General features: G+C 48.2%; 1 protein-coding gene across 2 annotated transcripts in view; it reads left to right on the top strand.

Annotated features, from left to right (window-relative positions):
* The window catches only part of SDK1 (sidekick cell adhesion molecule 1), a 576,882-nt gene that overhangs the window by 230,422 nt on the left and 320,280 nt on the right, over positions 1-26,180 (top strand). Inside the window, exons 3-4 of one of the 2 annotated variants that reach the window (XM_053926257.2) lie at positions 6,478-6,584; positions 8,720-8,867. In XM_053926257.2, coding sequence (XP_053782232.1) covers positions 6,478-6,584; positions 8,720-8,867 — 255 coding nt within the window. Of the gene's footprint in view, positions 1-6,477; positions 6,585-6,618; positions 6,722-8,719; positions 8,868-26,180 lie in introns of those variants that run through there. The other variant, XM_053926258.2, reaches the window with a different exon arrangement.

Here is a 26,180-nt window from a genome sequence, read left to right as displayed (position 1 = left end):
GAGCAGTGCGCTATCTTGACGCAGAAGGAGCACGCACTGCTGCAAGTTAGTGCTTTAGGTTTTCTCCAACAACCAAGAGGAAGGCACTGTCGTTAGGTTTGGAAAAAAAAAAAAAATCACCCCACACCCTGCCCAGGTCTGGTTTTGTTGCTTCACTGTGCCCTGCGATCGCTGGCCGCGGTCAGCCCCTTCTCTGCTTGTTCGTTTCCCCACGTACCCATCAGATTCCAGTGACCTGCGTGCGGACGTGTGGCCAGTGCTTTCTCTTCTTTTTGTTGTTCATTTCTGTCCAGTTCTGTTCATTCAATAGGAAGTAACTTCCTGAATAATGAAATGTAAAGTAATTGAAAAAAATCAGTCACTTCCATCTCATTAAGAAACACATTTCCTAAGTTTTTAATGTTTAATCATTATTTTTCAAAATATGTAATACATTTATTGTGTTTTGATTAACAATGAACATATAACTCAGAAGAAATTTTTAAAGCACTTTGAATCTTTTGATCAAAGGAAATTCTCTTTAAATTGCCATCTATATGTATATTTTTATTTCAGAGAAGTATGATGGGATATCAGTGTGTATCTTTAAGACATAAAAATATGTTAAACTAGAATAAATTTCTGTGCGGTAAATATATTTAATGCTCAAGTTCAAAGAGTAAGAAGAAACAGTATGAAAGTTGGATTGAATACAGAGGTCATTTTTAAAAATTAATAATGTGGTTATCAAAATCACTGTATTATGTAGATTCCATTGGATATATTTAAAACAGTGGTGTAACAGTTTTCTTTTAAAAAGTTAAAAATACACTATGCCACACCTAAAACAAAAACAAAAGCAAATTGAGCAAACAACTAGAACAGGAACAGAACCACAGAAATGGAGATCACATGGAGGGTTAGCAACAGGGGAGTGGGAGGGGGAGAGAGGGGGGAAAGGTACAGGAAATAAGTAGCATAAATGGTGGGTAGAAAATAGACAGGGGGACGGTAAGAATAGTATAGGAAATGGAGAAGCCAAAGAACTTACATGTATGACCCATGGACATGAACTATAGGGGGGGAATGTGGGAGGGAGGGGGTGGGCAGGATGGAGTGGAATGAAGGGGGGGAAATGGGACAACTGCAATAGCATAATCAATAAAAAAAAAAAAAACACACAAAAAAGAATATTATAAACCCTGAAAAAAATACACTATGCCATTATTTTATATATGCAACTACTTAAACTTACGGTAAAAACAATTTTGGTGTGAACTTAAAAATATTGGAGGAGGTGGAACTCTTTTTGCATTGCTGTTTGCATGAGCGAATGTACCTGTTAGTTCGATGCTCTCTGATGGTCTAGGAGACAGAGCGTTGTTGTATGGAGGGAGTGATGTGTCACGTACAGGCCATTAAAATAAGTAGGTGCTTCTCTTCAACTTCACTGGAAACTCGATAAGAAGAAATGGGTTTTCCCGAAGCAGAATGGTTTGGGGCCGACATGATGAACTGTATTCCACTCAATGAGGGCTTCAGACGCTGAGAGGGGCTATCAAAGACCCGTCACGTTTTGTTATCATTTTTTCATGATATAAAACCTCACTAAAAGTCTCACACTGTTTTTTCAGATTCCTCTTTCATCTCCTCACTGCCAATGAGCACGCTCAGCTGTCACGCATTAACCTCTGTGAGGCTGTTCCAAGTGTCACATTGAAAACACGGGCTCCTTGTGAAAATGGTAGCTGTCTCCTGCCTGATAGGAATCCCTACCACCCCTCCACCTGCGGTGTCAGTTAGGACCATGCTAACCCTGTAAAAGGGAAAGTTATGGAAATTCACCTTTTGCAACTTTGACAAAAAGTAGCATTTTCTGTGGTGCTTGTGTGATGGTCCAAGGGCACAGAGGCCCTGGCAAGGTTCGGACCCGTGTTACTCCATCGGTGCTCGCATCCTCCCGTCAGCACGGGCTCTGTGCTGGCGAAGCGACGCCATCCGGTCCTCCCGCCACGTCTGCCTGCGTAGGGGTCACAGGCAGTTGCTCTCTGGTTTCTCCTCCAGGAAACATTTACTCTAAATTATTTTCTGTTTGGGGATAAAAAATATTTTGTAGTTATATTCAAAGTATACACGTCCAAGCCAAGCATTTCCTAATGCTAGACACAACACCTATTGTTAAAAAGGAAGAATAATTGGATACTCCACACTGCTGAAACTCTTCCACTTTCCTCTGTGGCCTGTCTCTGGGGTTCGAGCTCTATGACAATATAACAGTAGAAATTTGATGGATGTTTATTCTTTCTTATTACAGTAAAAAATAGGAATTGTTAAGGGAAAAGACACTTTTCCTTAAGCCTTGTAAGAAGACAAAAAAATTCACAATATCAATAAAAATTATTAAATATCTGGGGATCACCTTCGTAAGAAATGAGTAGAACCTTCATAAAGAAAAGTAGTAAACATCACTGATATAAAAGAGAATCCTAGATAGGAAATCTAAACATTGTATAAATGTCAATTCCTTTGAAATTATGGTAGAAGTTTAGCCTGATTTCAATAAAAATCCCAATGCAATTTTTTTAGTGTAACTTGATTCATGAGGTGGTTCCAGAGCTCATTTAGAAATGTAAGCAGAAAAATATGCCAATGAATTTCAAGACATAAGGTAAATAATAGGGAGGAATTTCCCCTTCCAGGAACATATTAGAATGCCTCAGTAATTCACTGACATGTTCGTGGTATAAACATAAATATTCCAGAAGGGAGTTTGAACTAGACCATTGTATACATAAAATACATGAACTCAAATGAGCATTAGAACCAATGGTAAAGAAATCAGTTATTTGGAAACAATATTGAAAAACGGATCCTCATTTTAGACCAAACACCAAAATAAGTTTTAGATACACTTAAGAGTTAAATTAAAAAATTATAAGAAAACAAAAGTTAACGATCTATAAATATACCAAGACAAAGTATAAAAAGTATTGGAAAAATTCACCAAGAACAGATCCCAAGAACATATCCAGTTTTACAGTGTATGCTCAAATAATCATCACAAATGAAAAGGCAAATAACAAACCAGAAGAATGCCCACAACACGTCAGACAGGTCTGTCATGCGTAAGAACCTGGGATTCTCTGAACACAGCGCTGGAGACACGGGTTTGCATGAGCTCACCTACTTGGGGTGCGTTCTCAGCAGCGGGGGCAAAGGCAGGAGCGATGCGGAGCAGCCCGTGCACAACCCAGACAGGGACATTGCCAAGCTGACGGCCGTCACAGACGGCTCTAGCTAAATCCCACTGGGAACTCAGGGAGCCTTGTGAAGCGCGTCTCAGAGCTGTCTAGCCTGGAGGGTGAGAGGAGGAAAGATTCATCTCCGCGCTCCCTTCCTCAGTTGCTGGGTTTTGGCCCCTAGTCATCATCAGCCCTGTGGCTGGTCACTCAGGCATGGGCACCATGTACATATTCTGGTGCCAGAGAACCCTCGGGACAGGAGCCAGGAGCATGAGGCAAGGGGCAGCGGAAAGGTGCTGTCCACTGCCCCAGAACGGAGCCCGTCCAGGCTGTGGGGAAGTGGTGGCCACAGGTGTGGCTCAGATGAAAGGCAGGTCCAGAGGGCTGTTGAAATGGGGCAGAAGAGGGTCAAATTGAGTCTGTTCGTTGGACCTCAGTATCACTCACCCCTGCTCTTCAGTGCCATCCATCAGAGTCCCCTCCAAGAGGACAGGCAGTCAGTTTCTACAAGGACTTCATATGACAGGGTTAGTGCAGCGAGCCATTTTTCTTCTTATTTGAGCCAGGGTCCTGATGCTGGTGACACCAGACTGTGGTGCCACTGCTGGGGCCACTGCCCCACTTGGCACAGGACATGCAAACTGCTTGCCTGGCCCAGGGCTCTGCAGCACCCACCACCACTACCACCCCATGTGTTTCCTTTAGTCCCACTTCTGTGTGTCACCAGCCCCAGACCTCAGAGTCCACAGCATGAGTGACCGCGGGCGTCTGGGGTCTGCCTCACCGAGTCTCAGGCGGGGGTGCATTCTCCAGTGCAGGAATGTGGGGCCAGTCCCGGGAGACTACAGACGCCCACTGTCCACTCCAGAAGGGCCAGTCAGAGCGATTGTCCTGGGCTGAAATGGCCCTAACGCTTCTTCCCGGAGGGTCTGGTGCTGCTCCTGGGGCCCCTGCTGAGGGGCAGTTCAGAACCCCGGTGTTCTTCTACTTAGCAGAAATGGATATTCAAACCCTTGGTTTTTTTGTGACTTTGTTCATTTTTCTTCCATTTGCTCTTCCTGATAATGAACTAGCCTGGAAAGCATTGTGTTAGCCCAGCAGAATGGTGCTGTGATGCGTTGGCTATAGACACTCCCTGCCGTGTTCGTTCGAAACCGGAGCAGCATGTCCTATATTTCAGTGGCCTATGGTCCTGAGATTTTTATCATATTTTCTTATGAAGAGCCAGGAAACTTTCTCTGCTTAAAAATGTGTTTATAAACAATAGGCATGCAATGAATATTCCCATCTGTTAGGTGAACATAATTTGTATAATAATTCTTGTAATAGGTGGAGTACTTTGCAACTTTTTTGTATATTTTTTCGCCTGGTGAGACATTCAGCTAAAGATGTGGGAGAAACCAGCATATGCCTAACACTCCACTTCGTAGCCGTTTCTCTCTGTCGTTGGAAGGCAGTGCCGTCGTGAGCAGTGGGTAGGGTCGCTGGAGGGGCTCGGAGGGATTTAGTATCTACTTGGGGTTCTGGAAAACGCGAGCCGTGGAGCGCACAGCAGCTGTGTAAACGGCTGGGACGATGAGGCTGTCGCAGAGCTTTTCAGGTCCGTGCTCCAACAACGGTGCTTACTTCTCCAAAGACTCGTGTTGACTTCGCTTTAATGTAATCCCAAAGCTTCTCCTTAGTATAATCATAGTATAGAATAAAAATTACTCATCCTCCTAGTTTTATTTGTAATTTAAATGAATGGCACTAAGTCCTTGTGTTCAGTTTAATATTATTCTGATTATCTTCACTAATTAATTTTTTATTTGAGACGAACTGGTCCTCAGAAAAGAATCAGATTTTGAAGATTACAACTCAGCAATATTTTTCTCATGAAAGGTTTTATTAGTCTTGCCATAGGGTCTCAACATGGTTATCAGAGGGAAAACATACTTCAGTTAATATTTGCTTAAACTGAATTAGCTTTGTTGTCCAAATGTTTTATTCGCTTAAAAAATTATGCCTATCAGTTCCTTTTTCGGGCTAATTGGATGTATTTGAGTAAAAAGATGAGCAATTAGTTGAATTTCAGTGATTTCAAGGTATGCTTTGGAACTGAGCAAATCAAACACACCACACGTGGTACCTGGTACCTGCTTTAACTTGTTCTGACTGGACTCTGTCACAGAAAGTGTTTTTAAACCGAAGGGACTCTTACAAGAACATCTCTTTAGTAAAGGATGGCATCACTGCGTTTTCTCTTTTTTGGGAAATAGGCTACCATTCGCTTGGGCTTTAGCTCTCCCTTCTTATGACAAACACCTTCCCACGTGTGAAAGGTACCCAAGCCCCACAACCTTATTCTTGATTTGTTTGTGAGCATGGCCTAGAAACCAGTTAATGTACTCTCTTATGTAGCGTGAAAGGGTTGGCCTCGGAGCTGTAAAACGCACTGTAAGTGGTTCTGGGTCATATATCCCACTTGCTTGTGGATTTCAAAACATCCTAAGTTATAAAACTAACAGTAAACCTGAAGCAAGGCTCTAATGGAAACTATATCTTCTCCTCACATTTTTCCCTATAAAATTTTACTGAGGTTTTCCGAAAGGCGTTGATTTGAAGGATGATCACTTACAGTCACAGGGTTGGAAAATACAAATGAAGTGACCGTTCAGTCATCCAGTGAGGTTTTAAAATTAGCGTAAGGCCATGTGTGGAGACGTAAAGGAAGCACGTACACTGTGTGGGGAGATGTCCGTGGCTGTGGACAGAGAGGCCACATTTGCCAGGAGGGCACTGCTCATAATGACATCTGTACCACATTCTGGAAGCATTGTTTAAACTTTCGTAAAGAGTGACATGGCACATTTTGTTAAAACTTGCCAGTTCTAGAAATAATTTTTAGAAATTCTGAGAGAGAGAATTACAAAGACTTTGTATTGAGAGGTCTAGTTTAAGTGTAATGGTTTTTAGCTACTTATATTTTTCATTCCTTCAACCAGCTGCGAGTGACCTCTCCTGCACGCACGGCACTGTAGCCACCCCAGAGGGACAGCAATGGCCAAGACCGACCCGGACCCCATTTCAGGTCATATTCACAGCTAGCTGGGGAGACAGAAATGGGTAAAATGCAGCTGCAGTAAGTGTGTTGGTCAGGAAAGGGTTGCAGAGTATTAGTTTACCAAAAATAAAGTCTCCGTGGAGCAGCTCCCAGCTGAGACTCCAGGCTGCTCCAGAGGGGCCACCTCTAATACTCAGGTCTTCTGTTCGGCAGGTACATCATCCCGTCTTTGCAGAGGCTAGATGCCGGGTTCTACCGCTGCGTGGTGCGGAACAGAATGGGAGCTCTCCTGCAGAGAAGATCGGAAGTTCAAGTTGCATGTAGGTGTACGCTGAAAGACCTCTGTTCACTAACTGTGGGATGCTGGCCAGAATCACCTTCAGCCATGGCAGGGCCTGGGATTCTATCTCGGGTTCTATTTGGAGCAGAGCAATTGCTAACCGTGGTTGAGAGATAAGTAAGTTGCTGCTGTAGCTGGTCCGATGGTGACGATGGAGCTAATGAGTTAGGGCTACTTTTCAGCGCAACCGATTGAGGGCCCGATACACACTGTGGAGGATTGAAAAGCAACAGAACAAGATGCCTTCTGTTTTATAAATTAGTTTAGTTGCTCTTAGCTTTCATTGTAGTTTGATTCAAGTGTTTTTAACATAACAAAATAAACCCAGTCAGATAAAATTTCATCAATTCATAATCAGTCCTTTCCAATGATGATGTGTGTAGAAACCTTTAGCTGCACAACAAAAGGTTCATGGATTAATGTCCCCGATGGCATTACTGTAACAGTGATTTCGTTAACTCTCTGTTGGGCAGGCCCATGTAGGAGAAGGAAACTTGGAGGGGTAACTGAAGGAAGGAGCTGTCCAAATGCTGCGAGCGTGAATTCTCACGCAGCCGTGAGGAGGAACAGGAGCGGGAAGTTGGCCCATGCAAAGCACTCCATACTTTTCTATTCCAAAATCTGTGACCAGAAAACTGGCCTGTCTGCTTCATTCTACCGTGAACTCACTACCAAGTGTCTCTTCTTCATTTAAAAGAAATCAAAAGTGTTACGAAATTATAAATTACGCACCAATACATCGTGCGCGACGTCAGAGAACTCTCCAGAGCCCCTAACTGGACTGTGCCAACCGGCAACGGCAGCGATCTCTCGTTCGCCGTTTTGGCCCCAGTGAGGGCCTTGGTCTTCCGTGTTACTGGTCGGTGTAGAAGGCGCAGTCATTCCCGGTTGTTTTACTGCTCTGTAGTTACTAGCGCTGCGGTGAGATGCAGCTGCCGACACATGTTTAGTTACACTTTGTTTGCTAGGAAGGCACGGATTTTTCTGAATTGTTGTGGTGAAGTCACTCAGTTAATCTGTCTGCAGAATAAAATTTTTTTCAACTGGAAAATTGGAAACATAAATAAAATCACCACAAACATGTTTGAATAAGTTAATAACTTGGAATTTACTATACTACAGTAAATTCTACTTTATAAAATTAAATTTTAGACTTCTCAATTATTTATCTCCTTGTTTCTATCCTTTATCTCTTACATTTTCTCTTATCTCTTTTCTCCTCTTTGATGACAAATTTTACTTTAATATAACCAGGAATGTCTTCCTAATCTGTTTCATTAGTTTACCTTTTTCCTAGAATATTAGATGCTGCTTATAATATAGGAAATAATTTTTTTAATCAAAAAGCCATCGATAATAGGGATATTCTGTGGATTATTCCAAATTTCTATACATTCAGGCAAATACACTATATGCACCACATCTATGCATGTTCACATAAATTTGTCAAAAACTTCAAATGTTACTAATTTAAAAATTGGCCACTTATACCCACATTCTAATGACTGTTGTTTCCCCCATGACCCCATTTTTAAAATTGGTAACAAGTAACTCAAAGACTGGCATCAAACCTACCTACCCCCAACTACGTCAGCAGTGTTGGGGGTGGAGAACCCTCTAAAAGTGAATCAGGGGTTAAAAATTCTTTCTCCCAGAAGATCTCTGAGGGAGACGGTCGCCCCAGAAATGAAGAGAAGGAGACACTGGTCAGGGCACCTGTGGGTGCTGGGGTGAAACGAGCTGGAGAGGCTGGGGAGCTGGGCGGGGTCTAAGAGCTCTTGAGTACCGTGTCTGCAACCGGTTCCTGCGGCTCTGGGAAGCCTTTCCGCGGGCCAAGTGGGCTTGAGCGTCCAGACGCGGCTCACTGCGCTGCTGCAGCCGAGCAGCCAGCAGGGGACGCTCCGCGGAGGGACGCGCTCTCCAGGCCGGGGCAGTGGCCCTGCCTCGCCCCCACCGGTCTGCGTCCTCGCGGCCACTGCTCAGTCTCTGTCTCCTCGCACCATCCATCGTAGTGACATCCCACATCAGTGCCCGCTGATAGTTACTTCCTTCTTGGGCCCCTCCCCCTCGGAAAAGAGTTTCCTAGAACTTAAAAGGTCTGTTTTTTCCCTGCAGATATGGGAAATTTCGTGGATACGGAGCAGAGGCAAATGGTCCCTCAGGGACAGGCAGCAGTTCTCAACTTACTGCCCATCAGCAGCTACCCCAGGCCTCAAGTGACCTGGTTCAGAGAAGGACACAAGATTATTCCCAGCAACCGAATGTGAGTCGTTGCAGATCTTCGAGCTGAAAGTACAAACCGTTGCGCTTGTTGGCACCATTCACGTACTGAGTTTACCAGCTGGTCTTTGAACAGAATGACGCGGTCGGTAGCCCTACCCCACTCCTTAAGGAACAGCGACATTCAGCTTGGCGTGGAAACTTGTGAGAGATTAAGAAAACAGCCAGATACCGTAATTCCTAGTTTGCGCACACCCTTCCCTACCCCGCACGGCGCCGCTGCCCTGTTTGAGCGCGGTCTTTGCGGCGTCGTGGTCAGCCCTGAGTGGCGTTTAACTCCCAGTGCAAATTCAGTGCGTGCCGGCGTTTGCTGACAGCGCTGGGGTTTCCTCTTCTTACTGCTGGGTACCCCTTTCTTTGACCGCAAAGCAGTGGTCGCTGCTTATTTCTATTTATCCCTTTATCCTGCCGTGGCAGCTTTATTTCCCTTCATCTAATTAGCGGTTCGCCCGTCTACTGCAGAATAGCTGCTTCGTGATTAGTTAAGCATTATTTCAAGGTGTTCCTGCCTATCCCACATTCAATTTATTTATCTAATGGCAAGCAGATTTTCTTCACGTAGCTTTACGTGATTAAAAAGCACATTGAGCATATATTTCATAACTGGCATCTTGCCGTGTGATTTAAAGACAATGCGTCACATTTCAGGGTTTCAGAGGTGAGCGTCGAGAGACCGTGAAGCTACAAGCTTGAGCGACGAGTCAGACACTCACGCCGTCAGACGGCTGCACTGAGATAGACATCTGTGAGCAGAAAGTGCTCTGGTTTGTTTTCTAGAAAGGACCCGTGAGAGACAATGTGCTGCGTGGGCTTCAGACGACAGGGCCTCTGGGTGCTAGGCCTGCTTCCCCCACCCGAGCGGCGGGGAGCCCCTCCATGAGCCCAGCCTCACCGCTTCCCTCCTGGGCGCCTGAGCCCTGCTCACACCTGGGCTGCCCTCAAGTTTCTCTAGCAAATGCTTCCCTTTGGGTTACTGAAAATAGGAAAAAGATTGAAATATATATATATAAGCCATATTTTAACTCTAGTAAAAGAGCAATTACTTTAGAAATAGGATAACTGCTATCCTTTCTTTATTTTATTAAAACATTGCTTAGGTGTCCACCTCTGTACCGACCCCAATTTCAGCACATGGCGGCTAGTCGGGGTGAAACAAAGAGGAGCGGTCTGTTTCTCGGTCTCCCAGAAGACTGCTGGAAGGAAGGCAGCCGAGCCTGCTTCCTGTGAAGTGTTCTAGAAGGGTCTCATGCTGAGTGGCGCAGTGTGGCCAGGCTGAGTTGGGATGAGTCCTGGGAAGAGCTGGCCTGGGAGGGGTGAGCGATTGAATTAGGGTTCCTCTCCACCCCGGGAGCTTCCCGTGCACGTCAGTGGGGCCTCAGTCGGTGGTGTGGGAGGAGTACTTCAATTCAGTGGCGGAAGATTACATGGTAACTCATCTGTTAACCTGTGCTCTGCATACATTCTGGCAACAACGAGTGTCCAAGGACAAGCACGACAGGATGTGGAATGGAATAGCAACTCTTAATTTTATAAGCTGTTTTTTTCACTTGCACATTCTTGCTAAAGACTGTTTAATTCCTGGCGAGCTAATAATGTAAAGATGCCGGTGGGGCTTTAGCTTCGTGTCACGTCAAACAAATGGTCTGCTTGCAACTGTGAAGCTGCTGAGAGTCTCCAGTCTCAGCAGAAGAATATTCCGTGTACCTTTTCTTAATAAAGAGATGAGGCGACGCTGATTATGGATATTCACACTCGTGCAAGGCCCTTCAGTTTGGTATTTTCCACCTCATCGCCCCCCTCACGTACATTAAGTACCTGCTGTGTGAGGTGTCGTAACTCAGGCTGTTCTCGGGCTCCTCCACACGCGTCTGCACCACCAGGGCCAGGTGACTTTCCACTTGCAGGAGAATGCAGCCTCGGCCCGCCGGTGGAGGGGCGTTTTTGCATCACCCTGTCCGGTGTGTTGGCAGACGAAAGTCAGAGGGGCTATTCCAGAACTGGAACTTTTGCCTCAGAGTGTCTCCCACGTGTTGAAACAGGTCAAGCTGCTTCATCTGCTTTTTTCCTGAGCATCTGACGTCGGGTCCCTGACACAGCATGTACCTGCCCCTAGTCTCAACATTATCTCATACCTTCAATACGTCAGCTCTGGGCTTACAATTAAATGATTTTTTTTCCATTTTTAAGGGAAATAGTAAGTCTAATGTTCCTAACTTGAAAAATTAGCTGCTTAGCCCATTAATAGTTTTAACAGCAGCTACTATTTATCAAATTGCTACCTTAAATGCGTCTCCTCTAATTCCTACCGTTGCCTTCTGAGGCAGGTATAATTAGCTCCACTTAGAGCTGTCCGAACTGAGGGTGAGCGGTGCTGGATGACCGGCCCGAGGGCGCACAGCTGGCAGACGGCAGAGCCAGGATTCAAACCGGGTCTGCCCGACTCTCATCTCACACTCCCTTCCGCATCATGCTAATTTTTCTTTTTACTTTGTTTGGCTGAGCTTTCCTTGTGCTTTTGATTTTTTTTCATACATTGCCTCAGTTTCTTTTTTCTCCTTTTCTAGAACAGCAGCTTTCAGTCTGAGACACTGTGGGTTAGGATGGGTTACCGTGGTCACGGGCACACACACACATGCGTGTGCGTGTCATCACAGAGCATGCCTGTGCACAGAGTCCGATCTGTCGGTCACTAACTTTAGAAATTTCTCACAAAGAGGAGGCAGGTGTGGCCTTCCAGTGAAGGCCCGGGCTGTGTGAAACTCAGAGGTGGAGGTGGAGATGGGGGCTCTCCCCGTGTAGGGATCCCAGGCACCTTAGCATGGGGTGGGCAGCGACCGGGGATGGAGGGGTGGTCACCACGTGCAGCACCCAGTCCCTGGCAGCCTCTTTGTTCTCCAGCGAGGAGGGGGTTAAGTTCTGTGGGAGAAACAGCAGCAGAATTTATCATCACCCCCAGAAAAGTAGCCAGCGAGTGTCCGGTGGTGGTTCTCGAAAAAAGGCTGACTAAACACGGACACCTGGCTTGGGGCCGTGAACACACGGTGAAGGGTACAGGTGATGTGTTACAGAACTGTGCGCTTGGAGCCTGTGTGATTTTATTAACCAATGCCACCCCAATAAATTCAACACAAATTTTTATAAAAAGAAACACATACAAAGTCCAGACTGCAGTGTGGGCATTTTTTCCATTCATTCACCCAGCAGTTGTCGAGGGCAAACTGTGTGCCGGGTACCAGTGCAGGCCCCAGACAGACAGCAGGAGCAAAAGAAAGTCCCCCCACGCAGGGAACCTCCATGCAGGTGGAAGGAAACACGCTAACGGATGCGTATCTGCCGTGCCAGCTGGTGACATAGTGAGGACGGAATAAAGCAGGTTGTGGAGGAGGGAGCATGGCCGGGCGGGGTGCTATTTTAGATACGGAATCAGAGGAGGCCTCTGACAATAAGCCTTATGAGCAGAGACCTGAGTGAATCAAGAGGGAAGGCATGGGCTGTATCCGCGAGGATAGCAAATGTGAAGGCCCTGAGGTGGGGGCTCCAGGAGGCCCCTGGGCTGGTGCGGGACTGAGGAGGGGCCTGCACAGGAGGTCGTCTAGGTGGCAGGGGCCAGAGTTATAGGCCCAGGCTGCTCGGTCGCGGTGTGGACTTTGGCCATGACTGAGAATCCCAGCAGAACAGCGACACAATCCCACCTATGATTCTTCTGTGAAGAATCGTGTTGTGCATGGACTGTAGGGTGACAGAGCGGGAAGCCGGGAGGCCTGGGGTGCGCTTCGCCACAGTGGCCCAGGTGGCTCCTGTCAGGGTGGTTTAGGCGGTGGGCATGGCAGAAGGTGGGAGCCGTGGATCTCTAAGACTTGCGGATGGAGTTACCACTGGGGACGGAGTGGGCAAAGCGAGTTTAGTGGATGTTTGTGGGGTTGGCGGTGGTGTCTGAAACTTGTTTTGAAGGTGTAGGTCTGAGATGCACGGCAGGTAGGCAAGGGGATCCAAGGCTTAGATGGTCATACACATCAGACGGACTCGGAGTCAGCAAAGCGATGGGGCATTGGTGCAGTGACGGTGTGTAGAGGTCTTCAAAGCTTGGTATGAACAGTATAAGCCAGTAGGCGAAGCCCCAAGAGGTGGCCACATCAGCAAAGATGCTCTTGGCTGCAAGTCACAGAGGATAACTGACTGAGAAAGAGAAAATGTATCAGAGTATTCACAGAACACGGGCCGAACCAGAAGGAGAGGACTGGGTCATCACTGGGCTGCTCCCCAGGCCCAGGGAGCAGGGAGCAAGTCAACTTTACTGTCCTCCCAAGGTTGTCCCGGTCCTAATTCCTGGAACCCGTGAGTGAGTGAGGTGACAGGCAAAGCGGGTGGAGCTCGCAGAAACAATAGAGAGGTGATGAGGTGAGACAGTGGGAGAAAAGGAGAAAGGCCAAGTCTTCGCATCGTGCAGTCAGGGTGAGTGCCCGCACCCCGTGGCCCATACACGCCGAGCACTGGCCGCTCTTTCTCTCAACATCTCGCCTTCAGGCTTCAGCTGGTGCGGGTCATGACCCTGGATCGCCTGCGCAGGTCCTGTCTCTTCAAGTAGTTCCAACCTCCCTGGGGTACGGACCATCTACACCTCTGCGTTCGTAACTCCACACAGCGCCCTGCCTAACAGGTGTGCAGCCCTGGGACGGCCGAGGGAGGAGTGCGGAGCGGAGTCAGTAATACCTGTAAACGTCCTCGCCGGAGGGGGAACGGACACCGTCGGTGACGGGGAGCTCTGACTCGGAAAGCCAAGCGATATTGTGAAAGAGTTGCGACTGAGTTATATGCAGGATTTTGGATGGGAAATTATGGGTTTTGTCCATCTGAGAAGATGAAAAAGCGCACGCTTATTTTTCTGATGTACTGAATCCAGACGGTGGGTGTGCTCTCTGCGTATCCAAGATCAGGATAGTCTTGTCCGTATAACTGGAGTCTGGTTTGACGCTAAAATTGTTCTGTGCTATTTGGTGTAGATACATGCTCTTTGTTTCATTTCATTTCTCAAAATGCGAAGTGTGGATGTTGATGTCATGTAGTGCTGCTCTCACCTCCAGGAGGTAATTTACGGCAGCAGTTACCAGATTAGGGCGCAAAAACTTGTTCTGTGCGATGCCGTTCTTTTGTTTAATTGCAGGTTCTTGCGCTCAGATTGCGTCCTGTAGCCTACCTGACAGGAATGTATAAGCGCAGTGTGCGTGCATGGGTTTTCCTGGAAACGTGAAGTTTATGGATTAAATATTTTAAACCTCCAGCCAGCTTTGCAAGGCAACTTGCTAGGAATGATCTGAATTGTGAAGTATGGGCAGTAAACAGCGTCCCAGGTGACTTCAAAGCTGCCTGACTCATAACTGTTCGTGCTTAAACACTGGAACACCCACTAACTCATTACCGTTTCATTGCAGTTGCTTCAAGAAGGGTTTGTTTAAATTAGCACTTGTAGTGGGAGTCACAACTTAATGACTGAATGAAGGAAATATGGTTGTAATGATATTTTTATAGTTAACTGGGCTTTCAAAATAATATGCTTTAAAAATTTTTATATTATATTTTATGGGCATTTTGTGAATGTTTATGGTGTATTCTATACAGGTGAATTGAGCCATATTTGCTGTAAGCAAAAAAGACTAGGTGATACCGGCTCCAGACCCGCTTCCACGCTAACCCTGACCTTGGGCAGATGCTGTCCTCTCCTCCGACTCAGTTTCTCCTGTCAGGGTGAGGCAGGTGTACTGAAAGACCCCTGAGAGATGCTCGGGAAGAGTGCTCACGGCCAGTCCCACACCTCCCCCTCTCCCCCTCTCTCCCTTAGCCCACCCACTCAGGAGGTGTTCACTGAGCACTTGCTTCGTGCCTGGCCAGGGACCGGAATGAGGCTTTGGAGGTGCTGCCGTCAGTGAGTTATGGTCCAGCACAAAACCAGGTTAATGAACAGGATACTGTCGGGGGAGGGTGGGCCTCATGAGAGGAACGAATGGGGCGGGGGTGAGAGAGAACTGAGCCGGAGAAGGAGGGGTGGCTGCCACGCCACATCGAGTGCTTGCAGCCAGCCTCTCTGTGCAGGTGACATTGTACAAATCACTCTCCTGAGGTATAAGAATTTGTACACAGCACAGTGCTCGGGCTTGAAGCGCAGGGGTTGATGGCTGTTAACACAGGGCTGTGATCACCACCCCAGTCAGGTCCCCTCTTGCAGTTGGTGCCCCTCCCCCTCACCACGCACCCACCCCCTAATCTGATTCCTATTAACCCAGGTTAGTTTTGGCTGTTCTGGAATTTATTATTAATGGGATCATAGAATATGAAATCTTTTGTGTCTGGCTTCTTTTATTCCACATAATTTCTGTGATAGTCTCAGGGTGGTATTTAATAACAGTAATTATTAATATTGTTGAGTGCCAGGCACTGTTTTAAATGTTTCCTATATAATGATTCATTTGATCCTCACAGCAGCCCAGTGAGCTGTACTGTTATTATTCTCGCTTCTGTGATACGAAGTAAGGCAGAGAGAGGCCAACAGCTGTCCGTGTGGGAGCTGCTTGGCTCCCGAGCCTGCCCCCCTCGGTGCTGTCTGCCTTCCCAGGCGGCATCAGATCAGGGCCAACCATGTGGGTCTGGAGGACGATGTTCTTGTCGGAGGGGTGGATGCAGGCAAAAGTGGGGGAGGGCTCGTGTTTGCTCGACCGAGGGGCTATGGTCTGTTAGGGTGCTGTGAAGGGGTAGGGGTGGAAAGAGAAGAGGCCTAAAAGGGACACAGACCTGGAGGCACCAGAAAGCAGGAAGGAATCTGGACTTTATTCCCTACACAGAGAGGGGGCTTTGAAACCTTTGTGGGTTTTGTGAAAAATTTTTTGAAATTGTGGTAAAATATACATAACATGAAATTTACCATCTTAACGTTTTTTCAGTCTGCAGCTCAGTGGCATTAAGTTCATCACATCGTGCCGCCCATCCCGAACTCTTTGGTCTTACAAAGCCGAGACTCTCCCATCCCCACCGCCCCTGCCCCTGCCCCCGCCATCCATTCTCCTCTCTGTCTCTGTGAATCCTATGTTTCCAGGTCCTCAGTTAAGTGGAGTCATATAGTATGTCTTTTTTTCCCATTTTCAACTAAACACAGCATTTTGAGGTAATTATAGATTCCCGAGCAGTTGTAGGAAATAATACAGGGAGATCCCATGTACCCTTTGCCCAGTGTCCCCAAGTGGTCAGAGCATGTAACACTGAGCCACAGCATCACAACCAGGGTACTGACCTGGCTACAGTCGGGACACAGGACCTTTCCATCACCCAGGGAACCACTTTCCTTCAGCCCTCACCCCAACCCTGACCCCGGGCAGTAACTCCCGGGTTCTCCATTTCTGTGTTTTTACCTCTCAGATAATGTTACGTAAATGGAGCCACGGCCTCTACCATTGCAGGCCTGGCTTTTTCACGCAGGATCCTTCACTGATTCATCAGTCTCCACGTGTAACAGTAGTCAGTTCCTTTTTCTTGTCTGGTGTCCATGGTGTGGACCTGCCACAGTCTGCGTAACCACCTACCTGCGGCAGGACATTTGGGTTGAGTCTAGTTTCTCGCCATCGTCAACGAAGCTGCCGTGAACGTTCTCGCACAGGCTTTTTGTGCAGACGTGTCTCCTCTCTCTTGAACGACTGCCCTACAGGGCAGTGGCTGACTTGTGTGGTAGTTGCATGTTCAGTTTTTTAATAACAGTTTTTAAAAAGATTTACTTATTTATTTTTAGAGAGAGGGGAAGAGAGGGAGAGAGGAACATCAGTGTGTGGTTGCCTCTCGCACGCCCCCCACGGGGACCTGGCCCACAACCCAGGCATGTGCCTTGACTGGGAATCGAACTGGCCACCATTTGGTTCATAGTCTGGTACTCAATCCACTGAGCCGCCCCAGCCAGGGCAGTCTTTTAATAACAGTTGGACTGTTTTGCAGAGTAGCTGTACCGTTTTATGTCCCCACCAGCAGTTCTGAGTGCCCAATTTCTCTGCTCCCTCACTAGCATTTGGTGTTGTCACCATTTTGTGTTTTAGCCGTCCTGATGGGTGTGTAATTATAACTTACTGTGTTTTCAATTTGCGTTTCTCTAATTGGCTGATGGTGTTGAACATCTTTTAGCGTGCTGCTTTTGAAAAGAACCAAATGGGGAGAAACTAAACTTACTGAGGTGAAAACTATAATTATTTATATAAAAAGTTAACTGAATGGGTAAAAGAGATGACAGCACGCAGCCGGAATGAGAAACATTACTCTGGTAGGTCTGAGTAAAATGGTCTGAGTAAAGCACAGGGATAAAAAGATGGAAAGTATGGTGGGCTACGGGACATGAAGGCGAGAACAATCAACAGCCAAGAAGCAGTGCAGAAGGGACCACTGGAGACAGTGGAGTCATGTCCAGAGAGGTCATTGTAGGGGTACTTCCTAGAACGATGAAACCTAGTCCCCAGTGAGGGGTTAGGAGATGCTTAGTCATGGGGTGGAGCCTCATCATGGCATCCGTCCCCTTATAAAGAGAACCCAGAGAGCCCCTCACCCTTCCGCTGCATGAGAACAGTGAGCAGACGCCAGCTAGGAAGCAGGAAGCAGGCTCCAGCAGACACCCAGTCTGCCAGTGCCTTGGTCTTGGACTTCCAGGTTGCAGAACTGTGAGTGTAAGTGTTTTGTATGTAAGTGGCCTAGTCTGTGGTGTTTAGTTAGATGGCCTTAAAGGACTAAGACACCTCCCCAGGAGGTTCTCTGTCTTGGGGCAGGCCACAGAGCCCCCACAGTGACTCCACTTCGTGTGGTAGTGGGAGAGTGATCTCCTGCCGGGCCTGTCATGAGATTTAACATGAGAAAACAAGTGACAAGTCATTTAGCTACTAATGTTGGTAAACTGAATGTTGAGGAACTGGAAGACCATACCTGCTACGTGTCACCCCGAAAGTCATGCCCTGATGCTTACCTTAAAGATGTCCTGCATAGACATGGCTCTGCCTGTGGCTGTGCGTGCAGATGTCTTCTGGGACTTAGCCAGCTGGGATGGAGGGCCCCGGGCAGAGAAGGTGCTGAGAAGGGGGCAGGGTGCTCCGCCTAGGATGCCTTAGCTCCTGGACATACCGCACAGGCTCATCCAAGGGCTGATTTCTAAAGCTGAGTTCTTGCTGTTGCCATCTGACCACATTCAGGAGGAGCTGCATTTCCGAGCAGACGTTATCCCAGCACACTAGGGTCTGTGGAGAAGGACTGGGCGTGTTCCGTTGCTTCTGTGAATGGTGGGCCCAGTGCTGGGTCGTCAGAACCTCGCCGTGCACGGGGAGAGGCGGCAGAGATCGCTGTGCGAGTTCCTCTTCTTTCAGACTGTGAGGCAGTGTGTCGTCACAGGAGGAAGGGTCACCCCCTCAGCACCGTTAGATCAGGTTCCGGGCTGCAGCCCGCAGCGCCGCATGCAGACGGACTCGGTGAAGGCCGTCGCGGCGTCTTCTCTCTGGCACTGCTTGCTGGGCTCATGCAGCCCACTGCTCTGGGAACCCTTCCCAAGCCAACCAACTAGTGTCAGGGAAGGGCATCTTAGAATTACTTGGTTCCATTTGAGTTGGCAATGTAGTGCTTAACTTTAATGACAAGAGTTTAATATTCTCTGTACCAATTTTTCATTTGAAAATAAATACCACTTACTTTTGCATGAGCAAATCTGTGACAATAATGCATTTCTTCACAAATGTTAGCCTGTTACACATCTTAAGTCAGTTGCCCATAATTGTGTTTCACCAACTCTACTTAATACTTTAATTAAAACTCAGATAATTAAAATACAGTTTTAATGAACAATAAATTCTGAAGTTGCCAAGCCAGTAATGTGTTAGTTAAATCATACCTTGCTCTTTTTTAGCTCTTAAATCTGTATCTACATTGTGTGTTGAAATGCCGCCAATCATGAGCCAGGGCCACTTTTAACGCATGCGATGTATAAACTGCTACGTGATGTGCCTCTCCATGTCTGTCCTGGGTCCGCTCACACCCTTGCACGTGGCTGGTTATTGGCTACTAACTTTACTCCCCTGAAGCAAAGACATGCCCGCCCCCCCAGTTTTAGTGTGATATAATTGACATATAACAACGTATTATTTTAAGGTGTACAACAATGATTTGATATATGTATAAATTAAGAAATGATTATCACAATAAGTTTAGTTAACACCCATCACCACACTTAGATACGATGTTTTTGTTGTGGTGGTGGTGAGAAGTTTTAAGTTCTTAGTAACTTTCAAATACACGGTTAGGTATCGTTAACGGTGGACACCACGCCATACATTGCATCCCCAGAACAACGGGAAATTTGTGCCTTTCGATCACCTTCAGCTGTTCCTCCCTCCCTCCCGCCTCTGGCAACCACCACCCTGTTGTCCGTAACTGTGAGTTCAGGGTTTTCAGATCCCCGTGGAAGTGAGATCATGCGGTATCTGTCTCTGGCTGACTTAGTTCACTTAGTGTAATGCTTTCAGGGTCCATCCGCGTTGTCACAAATGGCAGGAGTTCCTTCTTTTTAAGGCTGAGTAATGTAACTCTTGTTCTCTTTATTCATCCACTGACGGACGCTTGGCTCGTTTCCCTGTCTTGACTCTTGTGAATCACGTTGCACTGAACATGGGGTGCAGGTGCGTCTTCAAGGTAGCTATTTCAGTCCCTTCGGATGTGTGCCCAGAGGCGGCATCGCTGGGTCAGACGGTAACTATTTTTAATTGTTTGAGGAGCCTCCAAACTGTCTTTCATAGTGACTGCCCCCATTTACGTTCCCGCCAACAGTGCTCAGTGCTCCCTTTCTCCACGTCCTCATCAGTACCTACCTCGTCCTTTTGACGATGGCCGTTCCACCAGGTGGGATGACATCTCACGGTGGTTTTGACTTGCATTTCTCTGAGGATGAGCGATGGGGAGCTCCGCTTCATGGGCCTGTTGGTCATGTGACCATCTTCTTTGGAAAGATGTCTACTCAGCTATTTTGCCCATTTTATTATTATTTTTTAGCTGAATTATTTCTTTGTCTTTGAAGACCCAGCAACTCAGCACAGTTCTTGGCCATACTAATAACTCAGGCTTACTGGATGAATGGATAAGAATTTTTTGAATAAATAAATAATATTTCCTGGACGAGTAGGTCAGTTGGTTGAGCATTGACCAGATACGTCGAGGTTGTGCCTGTACAGGAATCAACCAGTGAATGCATAAATACGCAGGACAACCAATCGGTCTCTCTCCCCCCCCACCCCCCTCCCTCCCTCCCCCCGCCTCTAAAAATCAGTAAATAAAAATTTAAAGGAAAATAAGTAAATAATAGAACTTGGGTCATTCTGGGGAGATGGTGTGGATCGGTGTTCTCTGGACTACAACTCAGGCCAGGAGGGTCTTCGTCTCAGCTCTGGCGTCCTTTACAGTGCCCAGCCATGGAGACAGAATGGGAAATCCTGAATGGAGATGATAGTAGCTACCCCACCCAGCTCTTGGAGTTATTACAGCAAACATTTATTTGGTGGAGAGAATTACAGGTGTGAAACACTTTCTGACCTGTAAAGTAAATAGAATGCAGTGGCATTATTTTTATCATTCCCACCTCTGCTCATTATATTCCCTAATTATACACATGATGATTCGTCAGTATTCGAAGTCAACTACTCATCAGCTCGTCTGGAACCGTGGATTTCTAGGAAGCCTAGGTGATGGCGTTTCAGTCCGTGGGGTACCATATACACGCAGGTATGCCCTGCCAGCCGCCCCTCCCCCTTCACTCCTCCCTCGGGAAGTGGAAGGTGGTCTGCGCGGTGGCCGAGTAACTGGGGAGGCATTGCTGTCTGTGGAGCTCCTGGATAGATAGACAGTTCATTATGTAGTCGAATATAAGTGACGTTTACCAGCTTCCTTTTCAGATTATCTGTGTCAGTGTTACCCTTCCCCAGTGCAGTCCTTTGTTCGTTTGCTCCTCTCTTGGTTCCACAAGCACCTAATCGCACTGGCAGCATCCGTGAGAGGTGCTCCTGGAGCCCCAGACTCCCTGGGAAGGGCAGGTGCCTTGGACTTGGGTCAGGGGAGTCCTGCTGGAGCTGAGAAGTCCAGAAGGCTTTGTAATGCTGTTTCATCTGTAGCCCGGACGCAGGCCATGGCCCTCAGAGCAGCCTCTGGGGATGCTTCAGGATGCGTGTCACCCCGTGTATCAGAGGGCACCTGAGCCAGGGGTCAGAGTGCAGTTCAGTTTATACCCGCGCCTTGGGGACTCTGTGTCACGGCAGGCTGGTCCCTTCTGACATTATCCCAGAATCTTTAGGCAGACATCTTGGTACCAAAGTGAAGTTCTCTTGTACAAAGGAGGTGGGGGAAAGGACCCCTAGGATGGAAGAGGTATGCTTAGAGCAGAGAAGAAATCACAGGATGAGTGTCTCCCTCCCGGGCAGGTGTGCACTTTAGGGCTGGGGCCCTGAGGGGCCTGTGAACTGGAGAGATCAGGCAGTGGGTCACGGGGAGGGTCAGTGACAGAAGAGCAGTGGGCCGGGGGAACTTGGCAGGGGGTGGGGGCGTTGCTGTCACTGTGGGCATCCTATGCACGCTGGGCGAGTCCTGTGGGAAGGGAGGGGTGTCACCAGGAGGAGCAGGACCGCTGCAGAGTCCCTGAGGCGGCCTCGGTGGAGCAGGGGAGGGCAGACGGGCTGTGAGCGCGAGGCCCTGTGCAGATGTGCAGGCTTTGGAAAGACACTGGGCTTAAGTCAGAGGGGCTGACCGAGAACCTGTACCCTTCCGTCATCTTCCGTCCTAATGCCTGGGGGACTCAGCTCTTTCACGGGTGAAGTGGGCTCAAAGCAATCCTGTGAGTGCCCAGCATGAGGACGTTGTGCCGATTTGTCGTCTGGGGCTACGATGAGCTGTGGAGGGAGCCGCTGTCCGGGAGCCAGGGAAGGGCCGGGCAGCCTAGTGGGGACTCTGGGAGCAGTGTTTCTCTGGTCTTCCCCTGCCTGCATCCTCACCGCACTCTGCTGGGAGGGCTGGGAGGTCTCATCACGCCGTTTCCTGGAGGCTGCATGGGAAAGGAAAGCAGCCGTGGGATTTAGGGACAAACGCTGTGTTAGTGACAGAGCCAACGGTGGGGTTTGGCGCCTGCACAGGGCCTTCTGGGTTCTCTGTGCGTGTTTGTGACAGAGTTGACCGCAGCTTGCCTGTGAGCTTGTGACAGGACCCGAGGGGCCTAGGCGTTCGCAGCCGTGCTCTGGCTCCGGGATGCCACGTGTGGCCCGGTGTCCTAGGGCAGGTCTGTAGCCTCTGTGACGTTCCTTTTCCTCATCTGGAAAATACAGGTGATAAGCAACTGGCCTGTGCACCTCACAGGACTTTTATTTTTGGGTGATAATGAAATACAGTGACAGACATAAGAGAGAAAGAAGAGACACGGGGTTGAAATTAAGAACAATCTGACAGTGACCAGAGGGGAGGTGGGAGGGGGTAATGGGGGGAAGGGTTTTCAGGAACAACTATAAAGGACACATAGACAAATCCAAGGCAGGGTGGAATCAGGGGAGGGAGGTGAGGATGGACGGGGTGTGGGGGGGAGTGATGGGGAGTAAATGCAGACAACTGTACTTGAACAACAATAAAATAATTTAAAAAAAAAGAGAGAGACACGGGCTGTGAGGAGCTGTGACCTGCGGGGGAGGGGGCAGCAATGAGATACCCGGGGAGAGAGAGGAAGGGCAGAGGCAGCCAGGCCTGCTCCAGGCTGTGGCCTCCCCCGGAAGAGGACTTTCCGTGGCAGCCCGTTAGGGTGAAGGTGCAGGCTCCCTGTCTGCCACAGCCATCGTCAGGCCCCCCGGAAGGACTGTGCTGCAGACAGATGGGAAGGTGAGGCACAAACACCCGTAGCCGCCCAGCCCGTGCCCCTCCCTCGGGGGCTTTCTCCGTGGCTCAGTGCTTGCTCTCTCTGGTGGCTGACAGCCTGGCACTGTTTTGCCCTGGAAGCTTATACATGGGAGGGGCCTAGAACTCACTCGTCTCTCTGGGCCTGAGTCCTTCCTTCTCCAGTTGGGACGTGCTTGCTCATTATCAGAGCGGGTGAGTCATTGTATCCGAGAGGTAAATCATGTCCTTTGTCACAAGTGCATTGGGTAACTTGTGTTCTTATAGCCCGAGTCTCTAGTGCATGAAACAATTCTGTGAGTTACCTATGCCGAGCAATTCCGGGTGTTTAGAGATTACCTGTGTGCGATCTGCCCATGTTCACGGTCATTCAGGAAAACCATCGGGAAACCAGTACTGCCCACTCCGAAGACCCAGGTTACCATCTACCTCCGCTCGGTTGTGCTGAGTGTCCTGTCTGAAACCCGTGCCAAGTCTCTGAACAATGAATTTAGTATCAATAATCTCACCTTTCCTTATTTTAAACTGGATATACAGAGAAATCATGGTCTATTTTGAAGCTGCAGCATGTGGGTTAATATTATTGAATTATGTTTTAGTTAAATTGATGAGTTCTGTCTATGGAAATGAACGTGGGCAGGACTCGTGCTAATTAACGTTGGCGAGAAAGGAGCAGTCGGCGGCTCGCCAGGGGCTGATCTCTGTCCTGAGCTGTGAGTGGACTGTCTGGCTCGTTAGTGCCTGGCTTTCAGCTGCCACACTCTGTGAATTTAAATAAATTCTAAATGCTCCACATACAGTCTAGCCGTTTCTTTGATCTAATGACGGGGTAAGGAATTGGGCAAAGCATGGAATTTTGACAAGCATCTAATGATTAAGAAAACACTGTTTCTAAATATTTAGTGGAAAGTGCTCTTGTCATAGCATTTTCTACGCTGTTCCTCCCCGGTCTTCCTAATGTCCTGAGGAAGGGTAAGAGATCTGACTTGCAAGCAAGCACCAGAAAGTAGTGGCGAAGAACATGAAGTCTGAAGTCGACTCTGAGCTCAGAGCCTGGGTCTGCCGCTTAGGACTAGTGTGGTCTTGGGCACATGACTCAGTTTCCTCCTCTGTTGTGTCAGTAATGCCATCTGCCTCGCGGGACAGCGAGGGTCAGCCACGGGGCACCTGTCCATAAGGAGGCGCAGGCTCCTAGAGGGTGTGCTGTCTGTCGGTGGCGCTCACCACGCCCGTCAGAGCCGCCACTCACAGAGAGTTCCAAACAGAGGAGGACGGCGCTCGTGTTACTCTCTTGGTGTCAGTTCCCTTCACGTAAATCCCGCAGAGTCAGAGTGGGTTTGTCAGAGTGCGGACTTCCATCCCATCTGGAGGCGCGGAAATTATTTCCTTGACCCTTCACGTGGACTCAAGTCCACGTCCTCAGTAGCAGCAGGTGGGCCGGAGCGAGTGAAGCAGGAGGGACACAGACCTCGCGGGGTGGGCCGCGGGAACTGGGTTATGTGGCCTTGACAGATGGATCAGAACCCAGCACAACGCTCTTCAAGAAGACATCCTTTTCGGTTCCAGGAAACAGGGAGCCCTAGCACCTGTCATGGGTGGGACGTGGAGGCTTTTGTTGCCCCCTTGCCTTGCCTTGCATCCAGGTCCTAAAAGGAAGAAACCCCGCACTGCTCACAGCTGAGATTCCATCTCTCCATTTCGAGACCCTGCTTTAGCAAGATGGGAAGGTTCTGGCAGCCAGGTTGTCTGTCTTAGGCCCCAAGAAACGAAGGGGACTGACAGGAGCTGCTGGGAGGGCCAGAGCTCACAGGCTTGGGGTCAGGGGAAGGGCTCGTTGCAGGGAGCATGACACACGTTTAACTACCAAACACACTTATTCGATATATGCCTGTAGGTATGGACATGTGTCTCCATGCATGTGCACGTGTGTGCCAGTGTATGTTATATCTATCACATGCACATGTATGACATGTCAGACAGCTAGTACACATATTTGATTTCATTCTGGACACTGAAGGAATGCATAAGTAGAATAGTTTAACTTAAATTAGTATCACGCCCTGGCTGGGGTGGCGCAGTGGACTGAGCACCAGGCTGCGAAGCAAAGGGTCTTCAGTGTGATTCCCAGTCCGGGCACAGGCCTGGGTTTCTGGCCAGGTCCCCAGTAGGGGGCGCACAAGGGGCAACCACACACTGGTGTTTCCCTCTCTCTCTGCCTTCCCCTCTCTCTAAAAATAAATAAATAAAATAAAATAATAAATTGGTATCAGTAAGGTCAGACTAAATAAAGTTGGCTGAAACGTTTTTGTATTTTAAATCTGTTGCAATGGTAAAAGGCTTTGAGTCGTCCATATCTCAAGTGAGCAAAATTGCGATACTTTCAGAGTAAGATTCGTAGTGATAATAAGACATCTTAAATCAGAGGAACGGGTATCCATCTTTCTGTCTTCAAATGGGGTAACTTGAGGGGGATTATACAGAAATGGAAGCTTCTTTCATGTACGCTATTTTTTGAGTTTTTAACTTAATAAAATATCAGGGAAGCTGAATGCACGCTTGTGACTGATCTTCCTGAGCTGGGCTTGTTCTCAGTTGACTCTCTGCGAAACTCTCCTCCTAGAGGCTTCTGTGGGAGCAGAGGGGTTTCCACCACAACCCACTGGAGGAAATGAAGGCATTGCTGTGACTGTTGGCCTGGAGGGGGGCCGCCTCATTCGTGTTTGCCAGGGACGGCCCCTGTTTTGTACTGAAGTCCTTAAGTCCCCAGCAAACCACGGGGCCAGCCACACTCCCCGCGGTTTGCGGCTGCTGCGGGGACAAACGTTGGCTGCACTATGGACACGCATCCTCCCCACGAGTGCCAGAGGCTCTGCATCCGTAGAGAAGCATGGAGATAGAAAACCAAATTCAGCATTAGCTAACTCTCCGGTAAATGCAAAGCAAGGCACAAGTGTTTCGTGAACAGAACTTAATTTATTTTCAGTGTTTTTCTTACTGATGCATCATTGTCACCATCTGAAGAACTTGATGTGCTTCATCGTAGGCCAGGCGTTGCTGATGTGAGGGAGATGCGTTGTAAGCTGCTCTCCGTCCCCAGCACTTCGTCTTGGGCTCACAGAAAGTCACACCTTTTCACGGCCTCTGGTTTATTCCCTCCTTTGCGCTCCACGTGCACGGCGTCCAGGACTTGAAACACACCTGCTGAAATGAGCCCAGTGAGCATCTCCAGTTGGCCATGGGGAGACGTTTTTCTTTCTTTGTGGTGAAATGCTGCACAAAAACACATGTGCCTTGGAGGAGGTGTAAACACAGGCAAATCAGGGGTGCCCACCAACTGCATCACTGTCACCTGGCTGCTCTTAGTCACAGCCATCGCTATCTT

This window comes from Desmodus rotundus, chromosome 6, assembly GCF_022682495.2.
Source record: "Desmodus rotundus isolate HL8 chromosome 6, HLdesRot8A.1, whole genome shotgun sequence".
Classification (NCBI taxonomy): Eukaryota; Metazoa; Chordata; class Mammalia; order Chiroptera; family Phyllostomidae; genus Desmodus; species Desmodus rotundus.
Note: the sequence above shows the minus strand (reverse complement) of the source record. Positions and strands in the feature narration are given on the sequence as shown.